Source organism: Camelus dromedarius, chromosome 17, assembly GCF_036321535.1.
Source record: "Camelus dromedarius isolate mCamDro1 chromosome 17, mCamDro1.pat, whole genome shotgun sequence".
Classification (NCBI taxonomy): domain Eukaryota; kingdom Metazoa; phylum Chordata; class Mammalia; order Artiodactyla; family Camelidae; genus Camelus; species Camelus dromedarius.
In genome coordinates this window covers 6,161,832-6,187,370 of record NC_087452.1, presented here as the reverse complement: position 1 = coordinate 6,187,370, position 25,539 = coordinate 6,161,832, and the positions used below count along the sequence as shown (strand labels likewise).

General features: G+C 53.7%; 1 protein-coding gene across 6 annotated transcripts in view; it reads left to right on the top strand.

Annotated features, from left to right (window-relative positions):
- Positions 1-25,539, top strand: part of MTMR14 (myotubularin related protein 14) — a 40,734-nt gene that overhangs the window by 8,591 nt on the left and 6,604 nt on the right. For 4 of the 6 annotated variants that reach the window (XM_031470821.2, XM_010984970.3, XM_031470824.2 and 1 more), the window contains exons 4-17: positions 3,139-3,214; positions 3,492-3,552; positions 5,085-5,207; positions 6,205-6,278; positions 10,626-10,696; positions 11,253-11,327; positions 15,921-15,987; positions 16,864-16,949; positions 17,189-17,265; positions 17,513-17,549; positions 19,800-19,870; positions 20,571-20,629; positions 20,796-20,934; positions 21,655-21,834. In XM_031470821.2, coding sequence (XP_031326681.2) covers positions 3,139-3,214; positions 3,492-3,552; positions 5,085-5,207; positions 6,205-6,278; positions 10,626-10,696; positions 11,253-11,327; positions 15,921-15,987; positions 16,864-16,949; positions 17,189-17,265; positions 17,513-17,549; positions 19,800-19,870; positions 20,571-20,629; positions 20,796-20,934; positions 21,655-21,834 — 1,196 coding nt within the window. The remainder of the gene's footprint in view (positions 1-3,138; positions 3,215-3,491; positions 3,553-5,084; positions 5,208-6,204; positions 6,279-10,625; positions 10,697-11,252; positions 11,328-15,920; positions 15,988-16,863; positions 16,950-17,188; positions 17,266-17,512; positions 17,550-19,799; positions 19,871-20,570; positions 20,630-20,795; positions 20,935-21,654; positions 21,835-25,539) is intronic. The other 2 variants (XM_064496282.1, XM_031470822.2) reach the window with 1 other exon arrangement.

Genomic DNA, 25,539 nt, shown 5'->3' with positions numbered 1-25,539 from the left:
CTGCTTTCTCCTCCCTTTGCTCCCTCTTGTGCAGGAGATGTGGTACCATTTCACACCCTGTAGCTTCCCCTGGCTCAGTTGGTGTTCACTTGCTGAATACCTGCTCATATGTGCTTTATTCCAGTTGTGTGTTTGAACACCTGTCGTCTCCCTTCCACCGTAAACCTTTTGAGGGCAGAGGCCTTGTCTGACCGCGGTCCTCCCAGCACCTAGAAAAGTGCCCACCAAGCTTCTAAGTGCAAGCCCCGTAGGAAGACACTGGTCTTGGGGGAAAGCAGTCTTGGACCCTGTGTTAGCTTCTAGGGGACAGAGGACTAAGATGGTCCTTGTCCCCTTGGAGCTCAGCCAGTGGAGAAGGCAGACCCGTGAACTAGCAGGACCGTGTCTGCTGCTGTGAAGTGGGGAGCTGGGCCTCAGAGATGGGGCTCCCAGCGGGCCAGCGGTGGCAGTGGTGCTTGTTACCAGGACACCCTCGGAGGCACCTCCGCCTGCCAGCCTGGGGAGGGGAGGGGTGTTCAGAAGTGTCTGCTTCCTGCTTCCTCCAAAACTCAGTTCACGGTGGCAAGTGTGGCTGAGGAACTAAATGTTTGATTTTATTTCATTTCAGTTAATTTATATCTTATGCCTGAAGCAGTGTAGAATATTTTTGGTAAAACACAACTTCATTTTGGGATGGGATTACATTTCCCTTTAAATGCTGAAAACACGCTAGTTGAGATGTGCTATAAGTGTAAAAATACACACTGGATTTTGAAGACTTAATCCAAAAAATGTAAAATATTAATAATTTTGTAAATGATAGTATGTTGATACAGTATTTTGTATATGTTGGGTTAAATAAGGTATATTATTAAAATTAAAAAAAAATACTCAGTTCAAGCATTTAAGTGTGAGATGTTCTCCTGTGCCGTTTTCCCTGTCAACACTTGCATTTGACTTTTAGGCGATTAGAATTGGGACAAGTCGTCTTTCTCTTTGTTTCTTCCCTTGAGAGATGGGGAGCAGAGGTCAGCCACGTTTGTTTTGTGTGCCAAAGTTCTTTACTACATTAGCAAAACCCGCAGAGCAACACTCCTCGTGCAGAATTAGCGGCCACTCCTAATTAGGTAAATGGAGAGCATTCAGAGAGTGTCTTGCTTTTTCAGTCGGGAGCTAAGCTGAAAGTACAGAAATGGCAGATTATGGAGCCGCGAGGCCAGAGGGCAGGGCCAGGTGTTACTCTCTCCAGTGGGAACAGCTTCCTCCAGGCGCTGGCTGGGGACTTTGCTGCCGAGGTACCAGAAAGACAGGGACAGGTCAGATCGAAGGGATGTGGGAGAGGAACTGGGAGCAGAGAGAGGAATCTGAAACTTGAAAAGAACTTAAGAAACAGTCTCAAAGCTCAACAGCCAAAGAGGGGGTGTGTGTCTCTTCTGAAGTTTTAGCAGAAATAATGCAAAGAAGAGTGAAATTTGGTGCCAGCCGCTTAGGTGATGCAGAAGAGTGGCATGGTCACACATGCCAGTTGAACCACACGCCCCTCACCCCCATTGTCTTGCTCTCAGGAATCAGAACACCCTTCTTCTGTTGGAATTTTGGGGGTCCTCAGCCTGGGAATTGACCCTTCCCAGCTGCAGCTCCCCATTGTGCTGCTCCTGATTGCCGGTCCCTCCAGAGTAGGGGCTGTTCTCGAGGCTGGGGATGGGTCCAGGGATGAACTTGAGAGCCCAGGAAGCTCTGGAGATGTAGGTAAACTCTAGTGTGTACATTTGTATCTGGGGATAGTTTATCATTTTCATCAGATTTTTAAAATGCTTTTGGACCCAGCAGCCCCCGCAGAGTGTATCGTGCTTGGGCCTCAGGAATCTCCACCCGAACTCTTCTTCAGAGGCTTCCCACATTCGTCCTTGTGCCTGGCACTGAGAAAGCGCCCCACCCCGCCCCGGGTTGTAGCCAGGTGGCTTTTCTATTCCCTGCCCCCTCCTGCAGGCCGCTTACCTCGGAAAGCCGGGTGATGACGGCAGTTCTCACCACACCCCTTTCCTGTAGCCACAAAACCATTTCTTTCCCACTGCCTTACAGGTGGAGAAGGAGGAGCCCTTGGGCAGTATTTTGCAGTCTTCCAGGGACCCTCTGTACGTGGCCGGGCGGTGTGACCCTTTCAGAAACACCTTCACCCTGTCGCAGTGTAATCCCAGCCACCCTCACTGCCACCCCAGCCTTCAGCTACACCCTGTGTTCACTGAATGTCTCCTCCCATTCCCCCAACCTCCTGGATCTCCTCAAACACAATTTATGAAGATTCAACCTTAAAATTTGATAGTGCAGTTCATGCCACTTGCCTGGTTTCTAGAATGATGAGGAAAAGAGTAAATGTATACGTAAGCACAGTGAGAGCTGCTCCATTTCCTTAATGTAGAAGAAAGAAGATAAAATTTCTTGGGGAAAAAAAAAAAAGACCCTGACCATTTCTCCTGTAATCAGCCCTGCTGCTTCAAAGGTTGCTCACCCCTGCGCTGGACAGTTTGTTCCAGTGACGGTAAACATATAGGCTTGGGAGGTCGCTGAGCTGGATCACATCCCAGCTTGCCCCTCACTGCCCCCTCCAGTGCCTCTCATTCGGGGGAGAGAACCCCTCGATGGTGGCTGGAGGTTAAGTTCTAGGCATACTTCAGACTGACTGCCGTGTCCTGGGTGCTAAGAGAACTTTGGGGGCGTGCTCCTGCTTCCGTTTTGCTGGCCTGGAATAATCAGAGTCCTGGGTGGTCCCCACACTGTGTGCTGTTCAGAAAACCAGCTGACTGTTGGTCCGAGGGCACAGACTTCCAGTTATAAGATAACTAAGTTCTGCGGATCTAATGTTCAGCATGGTGATTATAGTTAGTAATACTGTATTATATACTTGAAAATTGCAAAGAGAGATGATCAGAAATGTTTTCGCCACAAAAAAGAAATGGTAATTATGTGCCAGGAGGCCACCGGTGGTAGCTGTGGCTGTGGTGGTAATGATTCTGCAATATGTAAGTGTATCAGATCGGCATGTGGTACACCTGAAACTCACCCAATGTCACCTGTCGATTATATCTCAAGAAAGCTGGGGCAAACAGCCAGAAAACTTTGGAAAAGCATCTGATGCCGAAAATGCTGTTTCTCTCCCAGCACATTTGCAGGTCGGCCACGCTGGCTGGATGGGGGGAGCTGTACGGGCGCACTGGCTACAACTATATTTTCTCAGGTGAGTGCTGAGCCGCACCCCCTGTGACTAAGAACCGGAGCCCAGTCGTGGAGAATAGTCACCTGTGGCTGCAGCCGTGGCGGTAGAGGATGCGCATGAGCTGGGGTAGCCCAGGGGCCTTCCTTTCGTCACCTGAGGAGATGACTGGGGTGTGGAGGACTGCCGCCCCGCGAGAGACAGGAGGGTGGTCCCTGGGGTGGTGCCTCGGGGAAGGAGGCTGGTGAGGACACCCCTGGGAGCCCCCCTGGGTGGTGCTGACCACAGGTTTCTCCGGTAGGGGGTGCAGATGACGCCTGGGCAGACGCGGAGGACGTCACGGAGGAGGACTGTGCTCTTCGGTCAGTGCCAGGTTGTTACGTGTCTGGGCTTGTGTTGGGGGCGGGGTGTCTGACCAGGGTGGTCGATTTCATACTGACTTTGTCGCTGGTCCAGGTGACTTGTTGTGACTTTGTCCCTGGTCCAGGTTAGTGGATTGGCTCCCTTCCTCCCGCTGACAAGTCTGTGTCCCTGAAACAGGGTTGTTGAAGTCCATCCCACAGCTTCCCCCGAAAGCTGACTTGATGGACTTTCTGAGCCATCTGTCTTTATCCCGGCTACTCGCCGGGATCCCAGAGAGTGTGCGCCAGCCCTGGGGTTCCTGGTGCCATGGGTCCAAGACAGTGCAGACACCTGTGTGTGTCTTTAAGCCCCACAGTTTCCAGGGTGTGGCACGGCACCCTGGCACCGAGGCCCAGGGCAGGGGCTGGAGTCCCCACATGGGAGAGGTGGACACTTGGAGTTCCACTGCTGTGTGACGGGCGCTATAACAGCGGGATACAGAGGAGTGTGTTAGGGCCCCTTACATGGAGGGAATGGGCTGGCTCCCACTCGTCCTCCCTCCTTTCCACCTAGCTCCTGTCCAAAGACCTTGAGAAAACGACACTAATAGATATTTTGGAAAAGCTCCCTAGCATGGTCTGTACCACATGGAAATCTTTAACGTGTCAAGCATCTCTGGAACGCACACCAGCACCCTAGTCAGGTCGGGTGCGCAAAATCACAGCTTGGTGCATGAAAAGGCATCTTGCTGTGCCCGGCTTCTGCTCGTTCATTCCAAGAGCAGCAGCTCTGGCTTGTGCTCAAGAATGTTCAGCTCTTCCCCCAAGATCAGATGACCTCTGCCCCAGCCAGGCCGTCTTCCGCAGCGTCCACTGTTCCTGGAGTCTGCTGGAGACGGTACAGCAGTGCGCATTAAAAAAATTATAATAATGGTGACTGTTTACTTGTTCTACTTTTGCCTTTATCTGTGTGACTGATCCAAAGGCAGCTTGGGGATTAGGAAAATGTTATCTTCTCCTTGCATCATAGGCTGTCTAAGTGGAGGGAATTCACTTGCTAATATTTCATAATCACTTGATAAAATAGCACTAAAATGTCCATCTCCCAACAAGATTTTCAATCTGTTACATTATGAGTAAGTCATATGGCTAAAAACTGTCATAAATGGTGGAAAGGCAGCAGGGTAGAGAGAGATAAACGAATGAAAGCTCAAAGATTCTATCAGCCACTAGCCTGCTGCTTTTTAGAACTCAGAGATTATCTTGAGTCTTCTGGCTTAACATCAAGCAGTGCCAAAAAGCCCTTTCCCGGTCCAGCTGCAGATTGCTCCTCTTTGAAGTTCATCGCAGAGAGCGGGATAATCTCTTAGAAAGTCACCTTTGCTGGAACCAGTGGTTCTCTCTTGGCCCTCCCTCCGTCTTCCGGAGAAGCGAAGCAGCAGCTCAACTGTAGAAGCAGTGATGCCCATACTTCCTCGAGCACCCCCCCACCCCACCCCAGCCTCTGGGAATGAACGCGCAGTGCAGCCTCTCCCTCTGGCTCTTTGTTTCAGAAGCTCCGACACGCATCTTTTTGATAAGGTCAGAGGCTATGACATCAAGCTGCTCCGGTACCTGTCAGTCAAGTACATCTGTGACCTGATGGTGGAGAACAAGAAGGTGAAGTTTGGCGTGAAGTGAGTACAGGGCGCCCCCCACGAAGTGGGCAGAGGCTCGTGGGTTTGGGGATGGGGCCGAGCCGCTCCTCAGGGCGCACTGCATGCCCGGCCTTGTGCTGAGGGCTTCGTGTGCAGCCTCCTCTCTCTATCTTCACCTAGCCCTGCTAGGCAGGTTCTAGTGTCCTCCCCTTGGAGGGGAGAAACTTAAGCACAGAGAGGGTAAGTAACTTGCTTAAGGTGGTCCAGCTAGCACCGAGGGAGCCGGGAGTCTCCAGCCTGTGCCCTGCCACCAGTGTGCCACCTCCGAGAGATGGGGGTCTCTTTAAAGTGGAGCCAAAAAACCAGTACTTACTCGATTTTTATGTCCCGCATGGACCCCATCTTCACATGATAAGGCAAAATTTGAAAAAAATGGAGCCTGAGTTAGGGTGATGACATTGTGGGAGTTCTTCCAATGTGTTGTTTATTTTTTCATAATATTTACTTTTAATTATGCTGAGTTTGTCTTAGAAAATAAGGCGCACTGAGGCTGAGTTACAGATCAGCTGTCTGCAGATGCCTGACTGTCCTGTCCCTCCCTCGTCTGTCAGAATATTCCGGCATCTTCTGCAGATGCTGTTTGGGAGGGTCCCCAGTGAGCTTGGGAGAAGATGGTAGAGGCAGGAGTCCCCTCAGGGCCCCTCCGACAGAGTCTCGGTTACTTGCTTTCTTCTGAGTCCGCCCTCCGGGTCAGGACGGCCGTGCGGCCTTGTTTGAGGCGTGGACAGAAAGTAGTTCTGCAACTTCAGGCCCCTGTTGTGGGTGCTGTGGCCTTAGTGGGAGAGGAAGCTCTCTCTCCTGATCAGCCTGGGGAGCCGGCAGAGGAGTTACATTTCTTAATTGGTCAGAGTAAGCCCTGCTGAAGGGAGTCATTCCTTACTCTGAAGAGTAGGCTCTGTAGCCGGAGGAGGATCTTAGCGGTTGCGGTGCTCGTGGGGGATGGTGATGCCATAACACGCTGTGTCCTGTCTTGTAGTGTGACCTCCTCCGAGAAGGTGGACAAAGCCCAGCGCTATGCCGACTTCACGCTCCTCTCCATCCCGTACCCAGGTAGGGGCTCGTCTCAGGGTCTAGTCGAGCGACAGGCTTCCTAGGACTGGGGGCTCTCGGAGTGACTCTGCAGTTAGGTACACAGGTGCCCCTGAGCTTTCGGGGAGGATCTGATGTCAGTCAGCCTGGGACGCTGTGGTTCTGGTCCTCTGCTCTCGCACGTAGGGTAGGACGCTGGACGCTGTTCTGGAAGCGGCTTTCCCCTCAGAGGGGCCCAGGGATCGAGTCCTGGCTCAGGTGCTCCCTGCTACAGCCTTGAGCGACTGACTTCACTTCAGGTTTTCTCAGGGGTCGCTGGGACTGGCTGAGCCTTAGCTCCCAGTTTCACTGTGAGGATTACATGAGGTCGTGTTGGTCAGACTGCTCTGTGCGGGTAAAGTCCTATTTCAGTGTGAAGTGACAGTGTTAGTCCTCCAAGCCAGCGGCTCTGCGCCGGTGCTGTGGTGGTAGAGGACACGGGAGCTCTGCCCCAACTGTGCCTAGCTGGTGGCCTCGCCACGTCGCGGAGCACTTGGCTGTGTTGTCACCTGGCTGCGATTGTCTCCGGCGCACAGACGTGTGTGTGACCTGGGGCCAGGGCGGTGTTGTCTGCACTAGAAGCTAACCTTGTATGGGTCCAGTTGGTAGCACCGAAGCTCTGGCAGTAGTTCCTTGTTCAGGGAGATAACATTTGAGCCCTAACGTCAGCGTAAGACTCTGTCAACAGGCAGCAGGAGGCGGACTCTTTCTTCTTGAAACCTCTCGGCCTCTCAGCACTCGCATCTGCCTTCAGTCCTATGCTGGCTCTGGTCTGCCTGTCTTGGAGCCAAGTGGCCAATAGTGGGAGCTGCTGGTGACAGCAAGTTGCTGTGTAGCCGGGAGGCCTTCTCTTCAGAACCTCAGGTTCATCCAGGGCTGGTGGTACCCCAACTACGACCCCTGGTCGCCTGGCTCTCTTACAGAGGCCTCCATAGGACTCTCTTCCCTCTTCTCTGCTACCTTAGCATTTGGCTGCAGGTAGAGCTGGGTGTGGGTCCCAGCCCCAGCACGGTGTCCTTGAACGAAACAAGCCCCTTAATTCTTCCTACATCTAATTCATCCTCTTTAGAGTGAGGATGAAGGTGCTTATTTCAGGGTAAAGTGCCATACCTGCTCCTGGCAGGTGCTCGGTAAACACCAGGTGGAGTGACGGGTATGTGGGAGGAAAGGCTCACTCTGTGACCGCGATGGTGACACCTTGGGCTCGGCGGCATCAGAGCTGGGTCACGACAGGGATGTCTCCCCACCACCCTGCTGGGGGTCCGCACTGGAGCCATTGGGTAGCTCTAAAGCTGGTTTTCAGACCAGGCTCCCAACTCTCAAGATTCTTGGGGCCCCAGACAGAAGTTACTCTCTGCTGAACAGGACAGGCCTGTCCTGACTGAGGAGTCAGGCATCACTCTATTTATATTCAGGTTTTAAGTAGGACTTGGTTTAGAAAAAAATTGTTTTGCTGCAGAACTGTAGCACAATATCCTTTCTGCTATAATTTGGCAACTTGTTACAAGACTTCAAAAATACTAACACTGTCTGACCCAGTTAATCATTGGGCCGTACTCCAGCCAGCCTGGGGCCAGAGGTGTTCATCACGGTGTCGGTGTACCCCCATCAAACGCGGGGAATGTTCTCATTAACCAGAATAATTACTGTCAGTGGTAGCAGACCCATTGATAGTAGAATGAGATGTTACAGAGTCATAGAAAAATGCTTAAGGTGCTAATAAAGGAAGTTAAGTAGTACACTCTCAGCTATGTAAGAGAGAAGTGCTCACACAGAGGGGTAAGAAAGAAATAGGCCGAATGGTAAGATGATGCACTCTATGGTCTTCCCCTCCTTTCTTCCCCAAATATTTATATACTGCACCTAATAGTTGTGTGTATCGAGGGGTGGTGAGGGGGATCAATGAAAATCAGACAGCCGCGGGTGGGGGAGATGCTGTTGCACCCCTAGATCGGGGACCGGTGAGGCACTTTTTACTGGCTGTGTTTACATTCTTGAGTTTCTTTGCATGCCTGTGTTGCTTCATAAGGAGGGAAGGAAACAATTACCATCATCCAAACCATGCCCAGAAATGCGCTTTGTTTTGGGGTCTCCGTTGAGCCCTCTGATGACTTTGAAGCCCAGACAGGAGCTGTGGTGGTGTTAGTTCTACTCTGTCAAACTAACCGAGGCTTAGAAACAGCCCTTGAAAATGAGAAGTGTTCTGGGAGCATTTCCTTCCAGGCACCGAAATAGACGGGGCCGAAAACTCCCCAGCACCAGTCTAATTGGTTTCCTTCTTGAGTGGGTGGCTGTTCTCACTTCACTTTTGATCTCGAACGTTGGCCTCTCAACAGGCTCAGAAGCCTATTCAGGTAATGAATGTCAAGGCGTTGCCCTGGGTACTAAGTCTATTTTAATTCTATTTCTCACAAAAAAATTACTTCTGCATCATACACTGGTCAGAGCTCAGCCTGGAGCCTGCCGTGTTGATTTGAGCACTCAAGTTTGGAAGACTGAGCACTTCACAGGAGCGCTGAGAAATAATCGGTGTCTCTTCTAAACCTGGGCTCATAAGCTCAAGGCCTCTGTCTGGTATTTATATTTCTTCTTTCTTCCAGTGAGTCGCCCAAGAATAGACTGAAGTGTTAGAGCTAAGAATTTTTTCCTGACTTGCCAGTGAGCAGTGAGGCCTGGGGGTGAGAAGGCAACAGTGTGTGCAGGATGAGGGCCAGGTCTGCACACCATGTGGGCTGGGTCTCCAGACCATCCTTTCCGAAGGAATCCTTTCTTTCTTCCCTGGGATGGTCTCCGACAGGAGTGTGGCCCATGAGCAGCTGGAGAATTCCATGTGAATGTTCTTGGTCTGTGGCTACTTGGACAGACTTGACAAGACTATTTTGTTGCCTTTGGGGACTTCACCAGACTTGGACGTGTGGCCTCGGCCGTGTACCCCCGGAGTTTGTGTTGGCTCTGGTTGAGGAACTGAGAGCACCTGCTCTTGGGTCCCCTCTCGCACTTGGGACCACAGCCACCAAGCCCCGGGCCACTCACTGCCAGGGGCAGGGGCGGGCCTCGTTCTCCCAGGGCCATCGTGTGCTGTCACTTAGTGCCATTTGTAACAGTGCTGTGCCACCTGTTTTATATGTACTGTTTCATTTCATCCTTAACCACGTCACAAATGAGAAAATCAAGGCTTAGAGAAGTTACCTTGTTCCCAGTCACAGAGCGGAGTGAAAGGCTGAGGCTTGAAGCTGGAAATGTTTCCAAGGCCCTTTTCTCTCCACTCTTCTCTCTATTTCTGAGGCCTTACCCTGGTGGAGTTTCTGGTAAGTTTTCTAGTGGGTGATACAGAGAGCACCTGCTGGTGAGGCTTGTTGGAGGTGGACATGTGTCTCAAGCACCTGTCACGTTTCAGGCACTGTCCGTGGTCCTGTCGTGTGTGTTCTGGTGTTCCGTCCTCGCTGACAGCCTGCGAGGCTGGCACAGGCGGACCTCACTTTATTGCGCTTAGCTTTATCGTCCTTCACACGATGCATTTTTTTTTTAACAAATTAAATGTTTCTGACAACCCTGTGTCAAGTCTATCAGTGCCATTTTTCCAACCGCATTTGCTCAATTCATGTCACTGTCACATTTTGGTAATTCTCACAACGTTTTGAACTTTTTCATTATTACTGTATTTGTTATGGTGGCCCATGATCAGTGATTTTTAATGTCACTGAAGGCTCAGCTTCTGGTCAGCATTTTTTAACAATAAAGTATTTTGTACTTAAGGTATATATACTGGTTTTTTAAGACTTAATGCTATTGCCCAGTTAATAGACTAGTGTAAACATAACTTCTGTATGCTCTGGGAAACCAGAAAATTCATGTGACTTGATTTATTGCACAGTTCACTTCACTGCTCTGGCCTGAGACCAGACCTGCAGTATCCCCGAGGTGCGCCTGTATCAGGGAGGAGGGAGGGAGTCCTTCGTGACTGGCAAGTGCTGCCAGGGCTCATATTGTAAGCCACGCTTTTTGTTTGCTGGCTGTTGGCACTTCGGGAACATGTAGGGCAGAGGGGACAGCAATGAGGGAGAGGTGACCAGCAGCTGGTGAGCACAGAGGTATGCGGGCAGGCGGTGCCCCCTCAGGAAGGCCCGTGACTAGAAGCCTAAGGGGCGTGGGAGGCTGGTTCCTGGCTCCCGCCTGCCAGGCCTGGTCCCCACTCGTGTCAGCTGGGGCCTCATCTGAAGCGCGTTGTGGAGAAGTGTGAGCTCGTGGCCTCCGCCCCTCAGCACGCGGGGGGGTCTCAGGAGACTGAGCTAGGAAGGGTGGTGGTGTAACTCTGCCCTTCTCTTCCAGGCTGTGAATTTTTCAAGGAGTATAAGGATCGGGATTACATGGCCGAAGGGCTCATTTTTAACTGGAAGCAGGTATGAGTGGTGATACCGCACCTGGGTCCTGGGCTTCTCTGTGGAGGGAGGCCAGCTAGTAATCTTTGGGGAAAACAACTGCCCTTTTCCTTTCTCTTCTCTTTCCTCTTCTCCTTGTCTGTACATGTTTAAACTCCCATCACACATGCTTTCCTTTCCCCCTTAAAATTTCTCCTTTAAAGGAGTTTTCAGGCACAAGGTAGGATGCTCCACCATCCGTGTGAAGAGTGGGAGCAGCATTCTGGTCCTTCCCCAGTCACCGGGAGCAGGCACAGGACCTGCCCCAGGCCGAACACTGTGCTTGGTCACATGTGTCTCAGCGGCAAACCCTTGAACGGCTTACTGAAAAGCTCCACTTGGCAGCAGCATTTGGTTCTTTTAAATTTTAAGCTGTCACTTCCAAGGTGCTGTAGGCATCTGGCCTGGAGAGCGCGAGCACTGTGGAGGGACCTCCTGCCTGCCCGTGGTAGCCACAGCTCCAGGGCTTCCACCTGCCCTGTCACCGTGGCTTCTCCTGGTGGCCGGCCTGCGTCTCACAGTGTCTTTCCGTCCCCAGGACTACGTCGACGCCCCTCTGAGCATCCCCGACTTCCTGACTTGCTCTCTGAACATTGACTGGAGCCAGTATCAGGTGAGGGGCCTGACTGGAGGGCAGTGTAAGGGAGGGAGTCGAGGGGACCCCAGGTGCGTGCCCCACAAGTTCCTCCGGCAGACGTCTGAAGGCCTGGCTCGTGCCCTCTGACCTCTGACAGCCTAGGAACAGAGCGGCTGCTTATCTGTGGAACTCTCTGATTTGCTCTCTGAGCTTTCTGAACATGACTCCCTCAAAGATATGCTTCCACCAGGGCCTTCTGTTTACAGAGGAGGGCCTCATGGAGCCTGCTTTTCAAGCTCTGGGCTTCAGTGACTTTTCTCATTTTTCCTTTTAAATGCGTGTTTCGTCAGAGGAAGTGCAGAGCTACCTGACCTCATTTGATGATAGAAACCTTAAAATTCTTCCCATTGTGCGTCTCTCCTCTGTCACCATCTGCCAAGGGAGGGGCCCCGGTCTTACTGGATGGATCCACGTCTACCACATTTGGCTCACTGTCCAAGCCCAGGGGCCCTTAGCAGTCTCCTTGCCACGTGCTTCAGCCAGGACAGGCAGCCTTGTTCTCCCTGCGTCCTTCCCTCTGCCAGGCTGGCCCCTCCCAGCCTCCTCTTGTCTGGCTGACACACTGTCCAGTCCAGGAAGACGTCTCTGATGTGCCTCCTCTCCCCCATCGCCAGAGGCTTGAATGCCTGCATTGACGTGCCCATTAACCCCAGGGCATCTCCATCTTGGAATTTTCCACTGGGCTGTAGTCACTGGTTTAGAGATCTGCTTCGCCATCTTTGCTAGAGAGAGCTCCAGGAGTTTGGGGAACCACGGCTTGTGCTTCTCAGCACCGGAATTGGCCTGGAGCTGGGAAGGCTGAGCCCATGAGTACCTAGAAGCATCCTGTTTCCCTCCTCTTTTCATCTACCCCCAGGTTTGGACAGCTGCTGTCCAGCCTTGAGCTCTTCCTCTCTCCCAGAGGCCCGGCCCGCACGTTAGACAGCTCTGTGCTTCAGTGTAACCTTGGACTTTGTTATCCTGGTAGCAGGTGCTCTGTAAAGTCAGAGGCCGTGCTTGGCCTGTTTTGTCTTGTACATCCAGCCCCTGGTCACAGACTAGATGCTCTGTTAACTATCTGAATAAGTTAGACTGCTGTTGGGCCTTCTCTCTACAGGTATTTCTACAAGAGGGGAAGCCCTAGGAAGGAGAGCAGGCGGGTTGGTTCTTGTGCCCAGAAGCCTGGAGAAGGAACAGCCCGGGTGGGGCCCAGGCTGTACCGACACAGGCAGAGTGGCCAGAGGAACCTGCCGGCCTCCTCCTGGGCTTGCTATGCTGAGCTCTAGTCGGTCCCAGCCCAGCCCACCTTCACTGTCCCCTCTGGCTCCGTTCTTTCCCCTGGTGCAGATGGACTAGATCTGAGAACTCCAAACTCTCAGTATGACATGACCATCGGGCTGTGTGAACAGTGTTGTATTGAAGCTGACAAGGGTGTCTCTCTCAGGCAAGGGTCCCGTGGTGTGAGAGGTTCTTAGAGGGTAGAGGCCCTGGATGTGACCCCCGCTTGCTCACCTCTTCTCACAAGGCTCTGTGGTCTTGAGCAGGTGACTTCACTGCCCTCTGAGAGGGGTCGATGACACCTGTTCCTGAGTTGTGGCGAGGGTCAGATATGATCGCTGCATGCATGTGTTCTCTAAACTGTGGTGTAGGATGATTAGGAAGTAGGCTCCCAGCTTGCTGACTCAAGGGGGTGCACGCTGGTAACACTGCAGGCACAGGAGCAGGAGGGTAGGGCTTTCTCCCATGATGTCCGCCTCTCTGGTGTTGCTCAGCCAGTTGGTCTCACTGGGCTCCTCTCCCCGCCTCTTCCTCAGCCGGGTGTGCGCTCTGCCCTTTCAGCCCCTTCAGCATGGAGTCTTCCTCCTCTGCCCCCAGGTGCATCTGTCATCGGCTCCATTAGGCCGCTGCCGGGGCGCCCGGCTGGGGCTCTGGGCAAGGCCTCTTGACAGTCCACGCCTGTATCACGTGTGCCTTCCTGCAGCCATGTCAATCTCAAGCTGTACTGAATGGAATTGGCCACAACCCACAGCACCCCTGGGCTCTCCAACCCTTACCCCAATGCTCAGTTCTCAAAACGCAGGCACTCCTCCCCCACGTCCACGGCCAAGTGCCGTCAATCCTCAGTCTCGCCCCAGTGAAACTCCCCCATCCTCGCCTCTGTCTCTGTGCCACTGGCCTGATGCAGGCCACCATCATCTCGGTGCACCTCCTGGCTGAGCGTGGGGCCACACTGAGGGGCGCCTGACTGGAAATAGGGACCATAAAGCATGTGAATAGGGCCTGGCAGAGAGCAGTGCTCAGGTGATGGGGCAAGGTTGTCATAGTCCTCCCTTCTTTCAGAGCTGCTGCTGACTTTCCTGTTTTCCTTAGAATAAGCCTATGGACCCTTCCATGGCCCACCCAGCTCCACGGGGTCCAGGCTTGTTCTTGACTCACTGGCCATCCCCACCCTCCTCTCCTTCCACCACACTGGTGCCTTTCAGCCCCTTAAGGGGGGGTTGCTCTCTAGATTTGCACATGCGGTTATCTCTGCCAGAAACACTTGCCACCTTTCCCTCCCCCCTTTCCATATGCATGTCACCATCTCTGAAAAGCCTTTGTTAATGGTCCCTGTGGATTAGACTAGGCCCACCTTCCAATTACACGGTCCCTCGGCATCCTAGACGGTTCCTTCTAGCCAGCACACGTGCAGTAGTTCACTTGCCTTCCCTCCCCAGCAGCCCTCGATGATGTTCACAGCAGTGTTCCCAAGTGCACGAGCAGCCGCACGTGTGTGCAGCTGGATGGCATTCCACAGAGGGCTGCTCTTTCCCTCTGTGCCCCAAGACCCCCTCCAGTGGCTGCTGTTCCCCAAGGTGGCCCCTGACCAGGAACAGGTAGTGAATGTACTTTCTCCTGGTCCCTGAGCACTAAGCCTTAGGGATGCAGAGATGCCAAAATGGCGCTGGGCTGACTCTAGGAAAAGAGGCAACAGCATAACCATCACCTGCATAGTAAGGATATTGGCCAGTGGCCACAGAAGGAAACTCCACAGAGAAGATAATCGGGCTGGGCCTCTGAAGGATGAGTAGGAGTTTGCCAGCCAGGAGAAGAGTACTTCAGGCATAGAAATATAAGCCAGATGCCTGGTACTCAGCTCTGCACCCAGAGGCTTCATGGACCACAGAGGATGAGAGTAGGAGGTGAGCCTGGATTTCAGTGCACTTCCCCGGTCCTCCTCACCTTCTACAACCTCCTCAGACCTTCGTTTCCCACTGGTATCAGAGGAGGGGTTCCTGCAGCATATCCCGTGACTATAGGGCTGGGTCCCTATGCCAGCTCGCTTAGCTGTGTGACCCTGGGCCTCTACCAACCCAGTGCTCCCCGGCCTGTGGTTCCTGCCCCAGCCCTGAACGCAGAGGCCAGCGGTGTCTGCCACCACTCGCTGGTCATGGTGTCCCCTTCAGATCGCCACCGTGGCTGTGGGGCTTTGCCGACCTCCGCGTGGCCGCCTTCTGCCATCTCCTGGCCGCTGCAGCCCTCCCCGCTGCCCTCTCGGGCCCCGGTGCCGCGGAGCCCCGGCCTCGCTCCCGTGCTCCTCGCCCCCAGGAGTCTCGGTGCGGAGGTCTGTCGGCACAGTGGAGAGACCCCCGAGCCGCTGTGGTAGTAACGCTGGTAGCGCAGCGTGCCAGCAGCCTTCTCCAGAGCTGCTGAAAGTGGGTCAGGACTCTCCAGGGGCCGTGGGAGGTCAGGTAAATGAGCCTGTTTTAAATTCCTGGGAAAACCATTCCAATCACAGGTGCTGTGCTCGCCCTCCCCGGGGAGGTGCTCTGTGGCAGGCGTGCAGCGCCCCCTCTGCGCAGCCCCAGACACTGCCGGGCAGTCGCGGCGGGAGGCCGGCCCCCGCCGGGGGAGGGGCCACAGAACTGGGTCAGGCCCCTCCGCGGAGTTCGGGCTCCGAAGTGGACTATTTCTGAGCGTCGCGTCTAGACCTTCTGCTTGGCTACAGCAGAGGTTCCCATCTCCACGGCTCTTGCTTATTTTCCATCTCCCACCTCACGGGCCTCCTGTTAAAAGATTTTTGTCTGCCAAACAGACTGCATTTGTTATTCATCAAAAGACAGAATGGGCAGTGAGTAGCAGTAAAAAGCAAATGAAACGTGATTGATGAGAAGGTTGGTATTTTCCTTAATTTCTGTGATATGATAGCAGGTCAAGGAATGGCTCCTTCCATTTAGTGACAGTGGCCATGGGCTCAAGGCCCTTTGTTTGCTCCTTGCCCGGAGCCCAGGGCTCAGAGGAGGCTACCATCCAGCTGCTGCTAGTGGGCGCGGGGCTATGGGCTGCCCAGGCCCCTGCCTGGCGTCCCCGGGCCTCACCCTCGCACTGGGTTAGCGTGCACCGAGGGAGGGGCCGTAGCTGGGGGTCAGGGAGAGGTGAGGAGTGAGATCTCAGTGAAGCTGGGGTTTGGGACCTGTGGCCTGTGACTAAGAGACTTGAGTATTTGTTGCCTCAGAGTAACTCTTAATATGCTATTTTTCAAATACTTTAAATTCTGAGTCTGAGTTAAATACCTATTTCTAGACTCCTTTTATCTTTTTTCTCCAACAGAGTTGGGACCTGGTGCAACAAACACAAAACTACCTGAAACTGCTGCTTTCCATAATCAACAGTGACGGTGAGTCGGCCTCTCCCCGCCTCAGGCCATTGGATCTTCTGGGTGTTTCCAGGTCATGACACCACGAATGTATTTACTGGGGCCACACACCTACCTTCTGCTCTGTGGGAGAAGGATTTGGGGATTCCCTTGCCCATTGGCAGATTTATTTCGTGTCTGCCAAACCCCAAAAAACAAAATTATGAACTTGTTACCATCTGAACCACACACAGGGCATTTCTGCCCTGGGTCAGCTGGCCTTTGAGCTTTGAGCATCAGCCATGTGTGCGGGGCTGCAGTGGCCTCTGTCTAGTTCAGAAAGGTGAGAGGAAGGCAGCCTGGCTTCTTCGTGGGCACGCACTTAGTGTGGGGGCCTGTTCTCCGGATGGTGCTCTAGCCAGTTTGGCTGTTTCGGTTGGATTGGTCGGGCCTCCATGCTCAGTGTCCTAGGGTGGTCTAACTCTGACTCCCTGATGTCAGTCAGGGCTTCTGTGGGGTTGCACTTGCTTGAACAAGGAGAAGTTAATACAACAAGAAGGCCCAAGAGCAGAGCCAAGTGCCTAACAGATACCACAGAGACTCTCTCCCTGTCTCATCCCAGTTGGGTTAGCTTCATGGCTGGCAACCATTCCAGACTTGTGTCCTGACATCTTAACTCCCCTGAGGGAGATGGCTTCTGTCCCAGAGCTCATGATCATTGGCCCAGTTTCGGTCAAATGCCCACCCTTGAACCAGTCACTGTGGCCAGGTTGGCAGAAACATCACATGCTGCCCCTGGAGCTAGGCTGGGGTTCCGGGGTGGCCTGGCTCTCACGCGAGGCCAGGGTGGTGGCACATCCTCTGCTAATCAGCCAATGTTTGCTTCTTTCCTGGGCCTCCTGGTCTGTGTCCCTGTAGACGACAGCGGACTCCTGGTACACTGTATCTCTGGCTGGGACCGGACCCCCCTCTTCATCTCTCTTCTGCGCCTTTCCTTGTGGGCTGTGAGTACGCATGGGCTAGGCCGTTGGGGTCGGGCGCATTCAGAGGCCCTTTGGGAGTGCTGGGACTGTCTCTAGAAAGCAGATGAGATCTGGAGTGAGGGACCCCAATTGTTCAGGTATTGTGTTTAACCCTGTCCCTGGAGCTGTTGGGCAGCCTGTTTGTCACTGGGTCTGTGGTTGTGATTCAGTTCCTGAGACGAGGAGGGTCTGTCATGGGCACATCTCCCCGTCTCTTCCAGGACGGGCTCATCCACATGTCCCTGAAGCCCGCTGAGATCCTCTACCTGACCGTGGCCTACGACTGGTTCCTCTTTGGGTGAGCCTGTGGGGTGGGACCAGTGCCTTGGGAACCACCTGTCTGTGTGTGTAGGCGTGGTGGCTCCTGTGACAGGGTGGAAGGTGGGGGCAGTCCCACCCCTTTGGGGAGACAGAGGTGCTGGTCAGGCCCACCTGAGGCTGTGGTGCCAAAGCCATGGGCTGTCCTTGTGGCTCTGGTCCCCCTTTGTCCTTTGTCCTCCTTTTTGGGTGCTGCTTGCTTTGACCTCCTCGCCTTCTTGTTTCAGGCACATGTTGGTAGATCGGCTCAGCAAAGGAGAGGAGGTGGGTACCAGCCAGTCCGCAGGCACATGTCGGGGCTCCGTGGGCTCAGGCCCTTGCACTCATGAGAGGGACAGGATGACATCCTGTTTGGTGTCCACACTTGGGGGGCAGTTCCTTGCTGGTGTGTGCTGGGATCAGGCAGCGTGGTGGGAACAGCACCATACCGCAGCCCCCGTCCTCCTCTCGTGGAGAAGACACGCACCTGTGACCTTCGTGTGTCGGTCCTCCTCCCCTGCTGTGCCATGCTGCTTACAGATGACCTTGTTTACAAGTCCTTTTCTGGGCCCCTCATGCTTGCAGCTAAAACCCGGGAGCTCTTTCCTGTCCTCTCTTCTCTCATCACACCCCCCCACCCAACTTTTAAGCCCCAGGGCCGTCTGCAAGCAGGGTCCTGCCTGCTGCTCGCCACCAGCCCAGCCCCAGACCAGGCACGGCCACGGGCTCCAGGCCCCCTTCCTGTCCGTGCTCTGTCCCTCCTTCCTCCTCTCTGCCCTGTCCACGCCCCGTCCTTTTTGCTGCTTTTCGCACGTTGCCTCTTCAGTACACTTGTTTTCCAGCCTGTTTTCTCTGCACGCAGGCCTGGAGTCAGACCTGAGTTTAAGCCCTCCTTTGCCACTTATTACCTGGGTGACCTTGGGTAATGTGATTAACCTTGAGTCTCCTGGTGCCGCCCCTGCTGCCTCACCAAGGGAATGAGTCCAGAGGCCCTGTGTGGGAGCTGCACGCAGAGGTGGCTCTTTCCTGTCTGCCCCCTGTCCTCCCTCCCCCCATTTTCCTGAAGCATCTTTCTCACCCTCCTGAGGCTGCCTCTTTCTGGGCATCTTATCTGTGCCTCCTTTCGTTCCTCCCTCTCAGCTGCTCCCCCTCCCCTTCCAGCTCTCTCCCTCCGAGCACTTACCGCATCTGCCAGGGCTGCCGAGCTTAGAAGCCTGTTCCTCAGAGGCCTCCATGACCTGTCAGAGGCGGTGACTTTGGCATTGAAATTGGTACTTAAGGCCCCTTCGCAGCCTCTCATTTTGAGACTTACCAGTACTGGCACTCCAGAACATTCCCCCATCCCCAGAGCAGGCCTGATTCCGCCTTCAGAGACTCTGGGCACAGATAAGGCGGAGCCCAGTGGGGTCTGGACTCCAAGCCTGGCCAACTCTCAGCGTCAGCAAGAGGGTGTCCTCAGCTGGGAGGGCAGGTCTTCAGGGTGCAGGCTTTTCTCTTATCCCTCCTTTCCCTCGCCCCAGACACTCAAAGCCCTGATACGTTAAAAAATAAAAACAAATGAAAAGCTGGGGCCTTTTAAACAGCGCTCTGTCCCCCTCTCTTGCTTTTGAGGTTCACAGAGCACATTAGCATATTAAAGACTAAAAAGCCTGTGGTGAAGACTCCTATTTAACTTTATGTAAAAACGTTTTCATACTGACCTGCCCTGACCTGGGCACCCTCGCTCCTTTCCCATTCTTTGAGGAAGTTCCATATGACTCTGGGATGCTGTGTAGGTATTACCCCAGGTGATGGGTTAATGGACTGCACCTTTCACAGTCACTGAGGAGTTTGTTTCAAAACTGCAGAGATGATACCTGTGTGCACATAACATGGCCTGCTGGGCTCAGGTGCTGGCTGGAAGGGAGAAGAGAAAATTTGCTCACGGAGGTGGGCTTGGGGATGCCGGGTCAGAGGCCAGGAGCCGCCTCCTGCCTTTGCCCTCCCCAGACCCACAGCTTCTGAACAGCGCGGGCTGTGGGCCGCACAGTGGCTGCCCCCACCCCTCGTTCTCCTGAACTGCTGTTCTGGGTATTTCCCTGCAGAGCTGCTCCCTGTCCCTCCCGTTGTGTTCCTGCTGGGTCTATTCATCTTGCCCCCAGATTCTCTCTCTCCCAGCTGTCCTTCCCTGTTGGCCTCTTGCCCTGGGGTCCTTAGGAGAGGCCGTGGGGAGAAGGTACTCTTCTCATCCTTTTCAATAGCGTGTGTCACATGCATGTTGAATTTGAATTTGAATTTGAACATCGCTGACTTACCGTCTTGTGCTCTCCGGAAGGAAACACAGCCCCTTTTTCCCTTGTCTCAGCCCAAGCACGTCTGCCCAGCCTGCTGTGCCCTCTGTGAGCCCTACCATTTCTACACCAGAATGTCCGGGGGGGGTCTCCAAAAGCTGGGGGGTGACCAGGGCCACTGCTGCCCTCTCCTGAGAGTTCTCCCACCTAGTTCTCCCCAGAGAAGGTGAGCTTCTCACGTGCTGCCTTTTGGTGTCTTCTTCAGATTTTCTTCTTCTGCTTCAATTTTTTGAAGCATATCATCTCTGAGGAGTTCTCTGCTCTGAAGACACAGAGGTAAGGAGGACCTTGTCTCACACTGGGTCCAAGGCTCTGGGAAGGGGTGAGCCAGGGCAGGCAGGGCCCCGCTCACCGTCTGATCCTTGCCCCGCTTCCTGCATATTGGCAGGCTGGCTTCTGTCCCTGTCTCCCCTCTGAGGGCAGGTAACGGTACCTGGGGAGGACCAGTGGGTGAAGAGGCCCGTCTCGTGACTAGGAGAGCAGGGTGCGTTGCTGCAGGGAAAACCAGCCCCAGGGCAGGGGGACGCCCAGCTCCCCACGTCCCTGCTGAGGCAGAAGATTCTCCTGACTGCGCTGACTGCTGCCCTCCCTGGGCTGCAGCCAAGGTGTGTCTGTGCAGCCCACGCTGCAGAGCGGTCTGCTTCCAGCCAAGGGGACGCAGGGGTCTTGCCTGGCGCTTGGTTTAGGGCCCCCGTGAGAGTTGGCGTCTTTGCTGCGTTCCCTTGCCTTCCAATCTGAGCTCTTGGTGTGTAGGGCCGGACTTGAACTGTGAACAAGCCCCAGGGGCCAAGTGGACAGGGAGGAGGCAGGGTTTCCTTGCCTCCCCGCAGTGGGCTTGGCCTTTTGCAGCTCTCTCGGTAGGACTTGTCTCCCGGGTTGCCAGGGAGTTGGAACTTCTTTCCCAGGTGGGCAGTGTAGCGGGGACAGAGGAGACCCCGGCCCAGTCTGGAATTCAGTGTTCTGACTTCTGTTACAGGAGGAAGAGTTTGCCAGCCCGGGATGCAGGCTTCACCCTGGAAGATATCTGTATGCTGAGTGAGTCACAGACCCCAGCAGACTTCCTCTAGGCATCTTTCTCAGTATAGACCATGTAGAGACTGTTCTAGAAACTTCTTTTTTTCAGCTGTATGATGTGGAAGAGGTGAGGGACCTGTAGTAGGAGAGGATACTGTGCTGACCGATGGCACTGGCTTCTTTTCAGGGCGAAAGGACCGTGGCAGCACCACCAGCCTTGGTAGCGACTTCTCTCTGGTCATGGAGAGCTCCCCGGGAGCCGCCGGGAGCTTCACCTATGAGACCGTGGAGCTGGTCCCCGCAGGAACACAGACTCAGGCAGCTTGGTGAGGGGCCAGGCTGGAAGTAAGCTTGCTCACAGCTGTGGCCCAGGGCTACCAGCTCCAGGGAGCCCCAGGAACAAAGGGGCCCCTGACAGCAGGCCTGAGAGCTCAGTTCCATGCCCTGCTGTCTCTCTTGGGCCTCAGAGGCCAGCCATCTGGTTGCTGAGGGCACTGCCCTGGTGGCCCAAGAGCACAAAGGGCCGGAGCTCCCTGTGGATTGAAGGGCGAGACTGCGGGGCTGGGCAGACAGGGTGGGGTGAGGGGAGGCTGGTGTGAAAGGGACTCCCTAGGGGAGCTCCCTTGTCGCATTGGCCTGGGAGGTGGGGGGCCAGCTTAGAAAGAGAAGGAAAGAGGGGGAAGGACAAAATGATGATGGGGAGTTGGGAATCTGTTTGAGGGTCAGCTCCTTTGAGAATTTGATGATTTTTCTCCCCAAAGGGCTCAAGATATTGTACAACATTTAGAGGGAGAGGCAGTGACTGGAGTGTTAAGATTCCGTTCTCTAGCGTGTGCTCTGAGGCCAGTTGTGGTGACCCCACAGTCCCTCCATGAAGACCCAGCTGTTGCTGGCTGTGGCCGAGCCCAAGCTTGTGCTGCTTTGTGTGCCCGCTCCATCGTGGCACGTTTCCAGTGGAATAAAAACTGGTCCCTGAGATTCAGTACAGCGGCAGACGGCTTGCCTGAGGTGGCCCTTTGGCCAACAGCCCTGTCTTTTCACTTCAGGAGGAAGAGCCACTCATCCTCTCCACAGAGTGTGCTCTGGAACCGGCCACCGCCCCCAGAGGACCGCCTGCCTTCCCACCAGGGGCTGGTAGAAGCCAAGTCCTCCAGCTCCTCATCCTCGAACCATTCTGACAACTTTTTCAGGATGGGTAGCAGTCCCCTGGAGGTCCCCAGGCCCAGGTGAGGAGCTCCAAAGTCCTCATGGTGGGGTGGCTAGCCCTTCCCTCTTAATAAGTCTGGAGAGGGGTTCCAGCACCGGAGTTGGTACCCAAGGTGATGTGGACAGGGGCATGCAGTCTGGTGGGCAGTCAGGAGGCCAGAGGGGATGACAGGCTTGCAGGCTCACCCACTGTTTGGAGGATGGTTTTATGTTTGGATACAGAGCAGGAGCTGGATTGTAGAGTGGTTTGAGACTCCTCCTTCCGGGAGCTCTGGCGGATGGGGAATCCAGAAGGTGCAGTAGTTGTGACGTGATGGGCAGGGAGTTGGGGCTGCCTCTACCTGTTGCCTTTGCCGGGGCTCGGCGCTCTGTGGATTCCACATTCCTTGTCTGATTTGGTGAGGCACTGAGGGGAACAGACAGGGAGCTAGGCTAGGTGTGTGGCTGGGACAAACCTTGCGAGGCTGCCTACCTGGAAAGGGACAGGTGTGGCTGGAGGGTACTGCAGGAACATTTAATCTCTAGATGAGATTAAAGCTGAGCACAGGGGCTTAGGATTGAGGGATGGTCTGGCATTTGGGGAAAGCATTTCTTTTTTGTTTTTAATGCAGGGAGTAATTAGATTTATTTATTTATTTACTTGATGGAGGTGCTGGGGAACCCAGGACCTTGTGCCTGCTAGGCATGCACTCTACCACTGAGCTATATTTCCCGACCCCAAAGTATTTCTTAGCTGACCCCGTACCACTTTTTGCATGTCATAGACTCAGGAAAGAAATCCTGTGAATTACTTTGTTTCCTGAAGCCTTGAGAATGTCCCTTCTGGAGAGAACGAAGAACAGTATGTGACTTAAGAGGTCCTTAATAGATTCCAGGGAGAACAGGACGTTTAGCAGAAAGATGGTGCGCATTGGAGTCCACTCCAGATTCAAGCCCCACTCTGTCAGGTACTGCTCCAGAATTTCAGGTCTTTCCTTTAGCAGGCCTGTTACCAAAAAGGAAACTGAGCCCAGAGGTCACAATCAAATTACAAGGAAAGACCCCAGACTTCTGTAATTCTCCTCCCATCACTGTCCTCTGGTTTTTCCTTTCTGGGCAAAAGCAGACAATGGAGGAAGGTGGGAAACAGCACCGTCCCCCTTGGGCTGAGCGGTCAGCTGTAGGTGAGTAGGGGCTGCACTGGCCGGCGGGCTCCTGTGCGCTCGCTCACCTCTGGAGCTGAGCCCTTCGGCTCAGGGCACCACCGTGTCTGCGGCGCTGTAGCGGAGGCTGTTAAACAAGGGCCGTAACCCTTCTGTCCCCCCGGGCTTGGTGGAGGTAATGGAGCAGAAACAGTGCTGGGCAGACAAGCCCACGTGCCCATGCTCCGACACGTCCACCGTCTGTGCCTTCTGCTGTGCCACCTTGTCCCCACGCCCCGCTTCCCACAGGGCTGCTGGCGGGCTGCTGGCGGTCGGCTGCGGCCCTGATGACCCTTGCTGTTCGGGGTGGGGGCTCTTGCCCATTGCCCCTGCCTCCTGCCTATGCAACGTTGCTGGACAACTAGGAAGGAAACCAGAAGATTCCCCCTGTCCTCTGGGTCCTGCCCTGGTCTTAACTGTCCAGCTGACGGTTCCCCCAGTCCCAAGGCAGCACCCCATCACCTCTTCCCACACCTGAGTTTTTAATCATTCCTTTCTGCCTGACAAAAGAACCTAGCTTCCAGTCTTGTGATAGTTTCCCTCAGTCTCACTGGTAGTCGGCCACCCTGCCCCCTCCTGATCTCATGGCACCGGGAGCTGGTCCCTGGTCGAGGCTGGGATCGCTGGACCAAAGTGGGGCACAAGGCCTTGGAGAGGCATGAAGTGGACTGCTGAGGTGTTTGATAGCTTTGCTGGTCTATTCTGGGAATGCCTGCTTGGAGCCAGGCGGGGGGACAAGGTTTTGAATTGGATGCCTGTTAGCCAGAGGTTTTGAAAGACTAGATTATTCAGATTCGGAGCATTCTAATTATGTATTTCCATTAACATTAAAATTAATTTAGTCTCTTTTATCTTAAAGTGCCTGAGGGATCCTGTCATTAGCTTTCCTGCATCTCTTAGGTAACAGTAGCCAATCAGCTTTTTAATGCAGCAGGGGAACTATATGGAAAGAAACCCTTTAGCAAAGCTCTCTGACAGCCCAAATTCCCCTCATAATGTGAATTCTCTGGGTTCCATATGCTCCAGATTCCCAAATTCCACAAGCATTTTTCTTTTGAAACAGGACTTCCCTGTGAAAGGAATTGCTGAAGCTTTGTTCAGAGTTAAGAAGTAAATAGATAAGCGAGGTCCTACTGTATAGCACAGGAAACTATACTCAATGGCTGTGGTAACTTGTAATGAGAAAGAACATATACATATGTATAACTAAATCACTGTGCTATATACCAGAAACTAACACAATGTTGTAAATCAACTATACTTCAAATTTTTTTAAGTTTTTTTTTAAAAAAATGAAGTAAGTCTCAGTTTGGGAAGAAAGTTCTGTGGGGTGCTGATTCGTACCCAGTTCCCAGACCCTTACCTCTCACTGGTGAGATTGCTGGCCCTTTTGCATTATTAGCTTCTAATTGAGCTGCCTTCTGGACCATTGTTTTATCTCTCATCATCTGCAGGGCTGGGGGCTAGAAAGAGGCAGGACCAGTGCTCTGAGCTCACACGCCTGCCCGAGCCCTGGTCAGTAAGTCACCCGGCTCCGTGTGGTTTGGTATCTGCTCCAGAGCAGGACATCTTTGGGGGTGGGGGTGCTGGCACGTGCCTGAGGAGGGAGTGATGGTGCTACTGCTGAGCCCAGCTTGAAGCCAAGCCACCTGAAGAGCAGATGAACTTGACGGAGGGACACCCAGCAGCCTGGCTGAATAACTAAGTAGCAACGTAGGAACCGACCTCTGCTGCCCACCTGGCTGCTCTTCCCCATCCTCCACCCCCTACCAACTGCTTCATATGCAGTGAGCTTGATCCAGGCTGTGTTTAAAGCGGCAAAGAAGCCAGACTGCTTTCTGTTACACATAGGGTTCCTGGCCCATGTTTGATATGCTCTTGCATGAGGCCGCAGCTCCAGACCAGGGATGAGTGGCGGAAGCCTAAACGCATTGCCAGCTTTAGACCAAAAGAAAATTTGGAGCCCCAAGAGACTTCTTGGGCTGCTGCAGGAATGCAGAGGGCCCTGGTTGAGACACACACCCGCCCCAACACTTGAAGTCCAGGCTCGGGGGAAGTGATGTTTCTTTTTTCAAATCTAGTAAAGCCTGTCCTAGCCATCTCTGAAATAAGATGTTCTGTGAGGTCAGATCTTTGTTGAACTGAAGGATTCTTCCCTGAGGCCTCATTCGCTGGGACAGAGGCTGTGGGACCATCATCTGGAGGCTTGGAGGTGGTCGGGGGCAAGTATAGATTAGGTGACATCCAAGCTCTCTCATAGTCTTGGATCCTAGGTCTTGGCTCAAACATTCATTTCCTGTATGACTTCAGGCATGTCGCTTGATAGCTTTGGGTTTCTGTTTTCTCATCAGAGGGTTAGACAGGCAACTCCCGGGTCCTTCTTAGCTGTGAAGCTTCAAGCCCTTTATCAGATCAGGTGCTTTTAGATGCAAACCCATCTTATAGGAGTTTAAACAGTAAAGGAAAACTGTTGGTTCATGTGGAAAAATCCATTGGAAAAAATTCAGCCTTCAGGCACAGCCTGATCAAGGCTCCAACTCCATT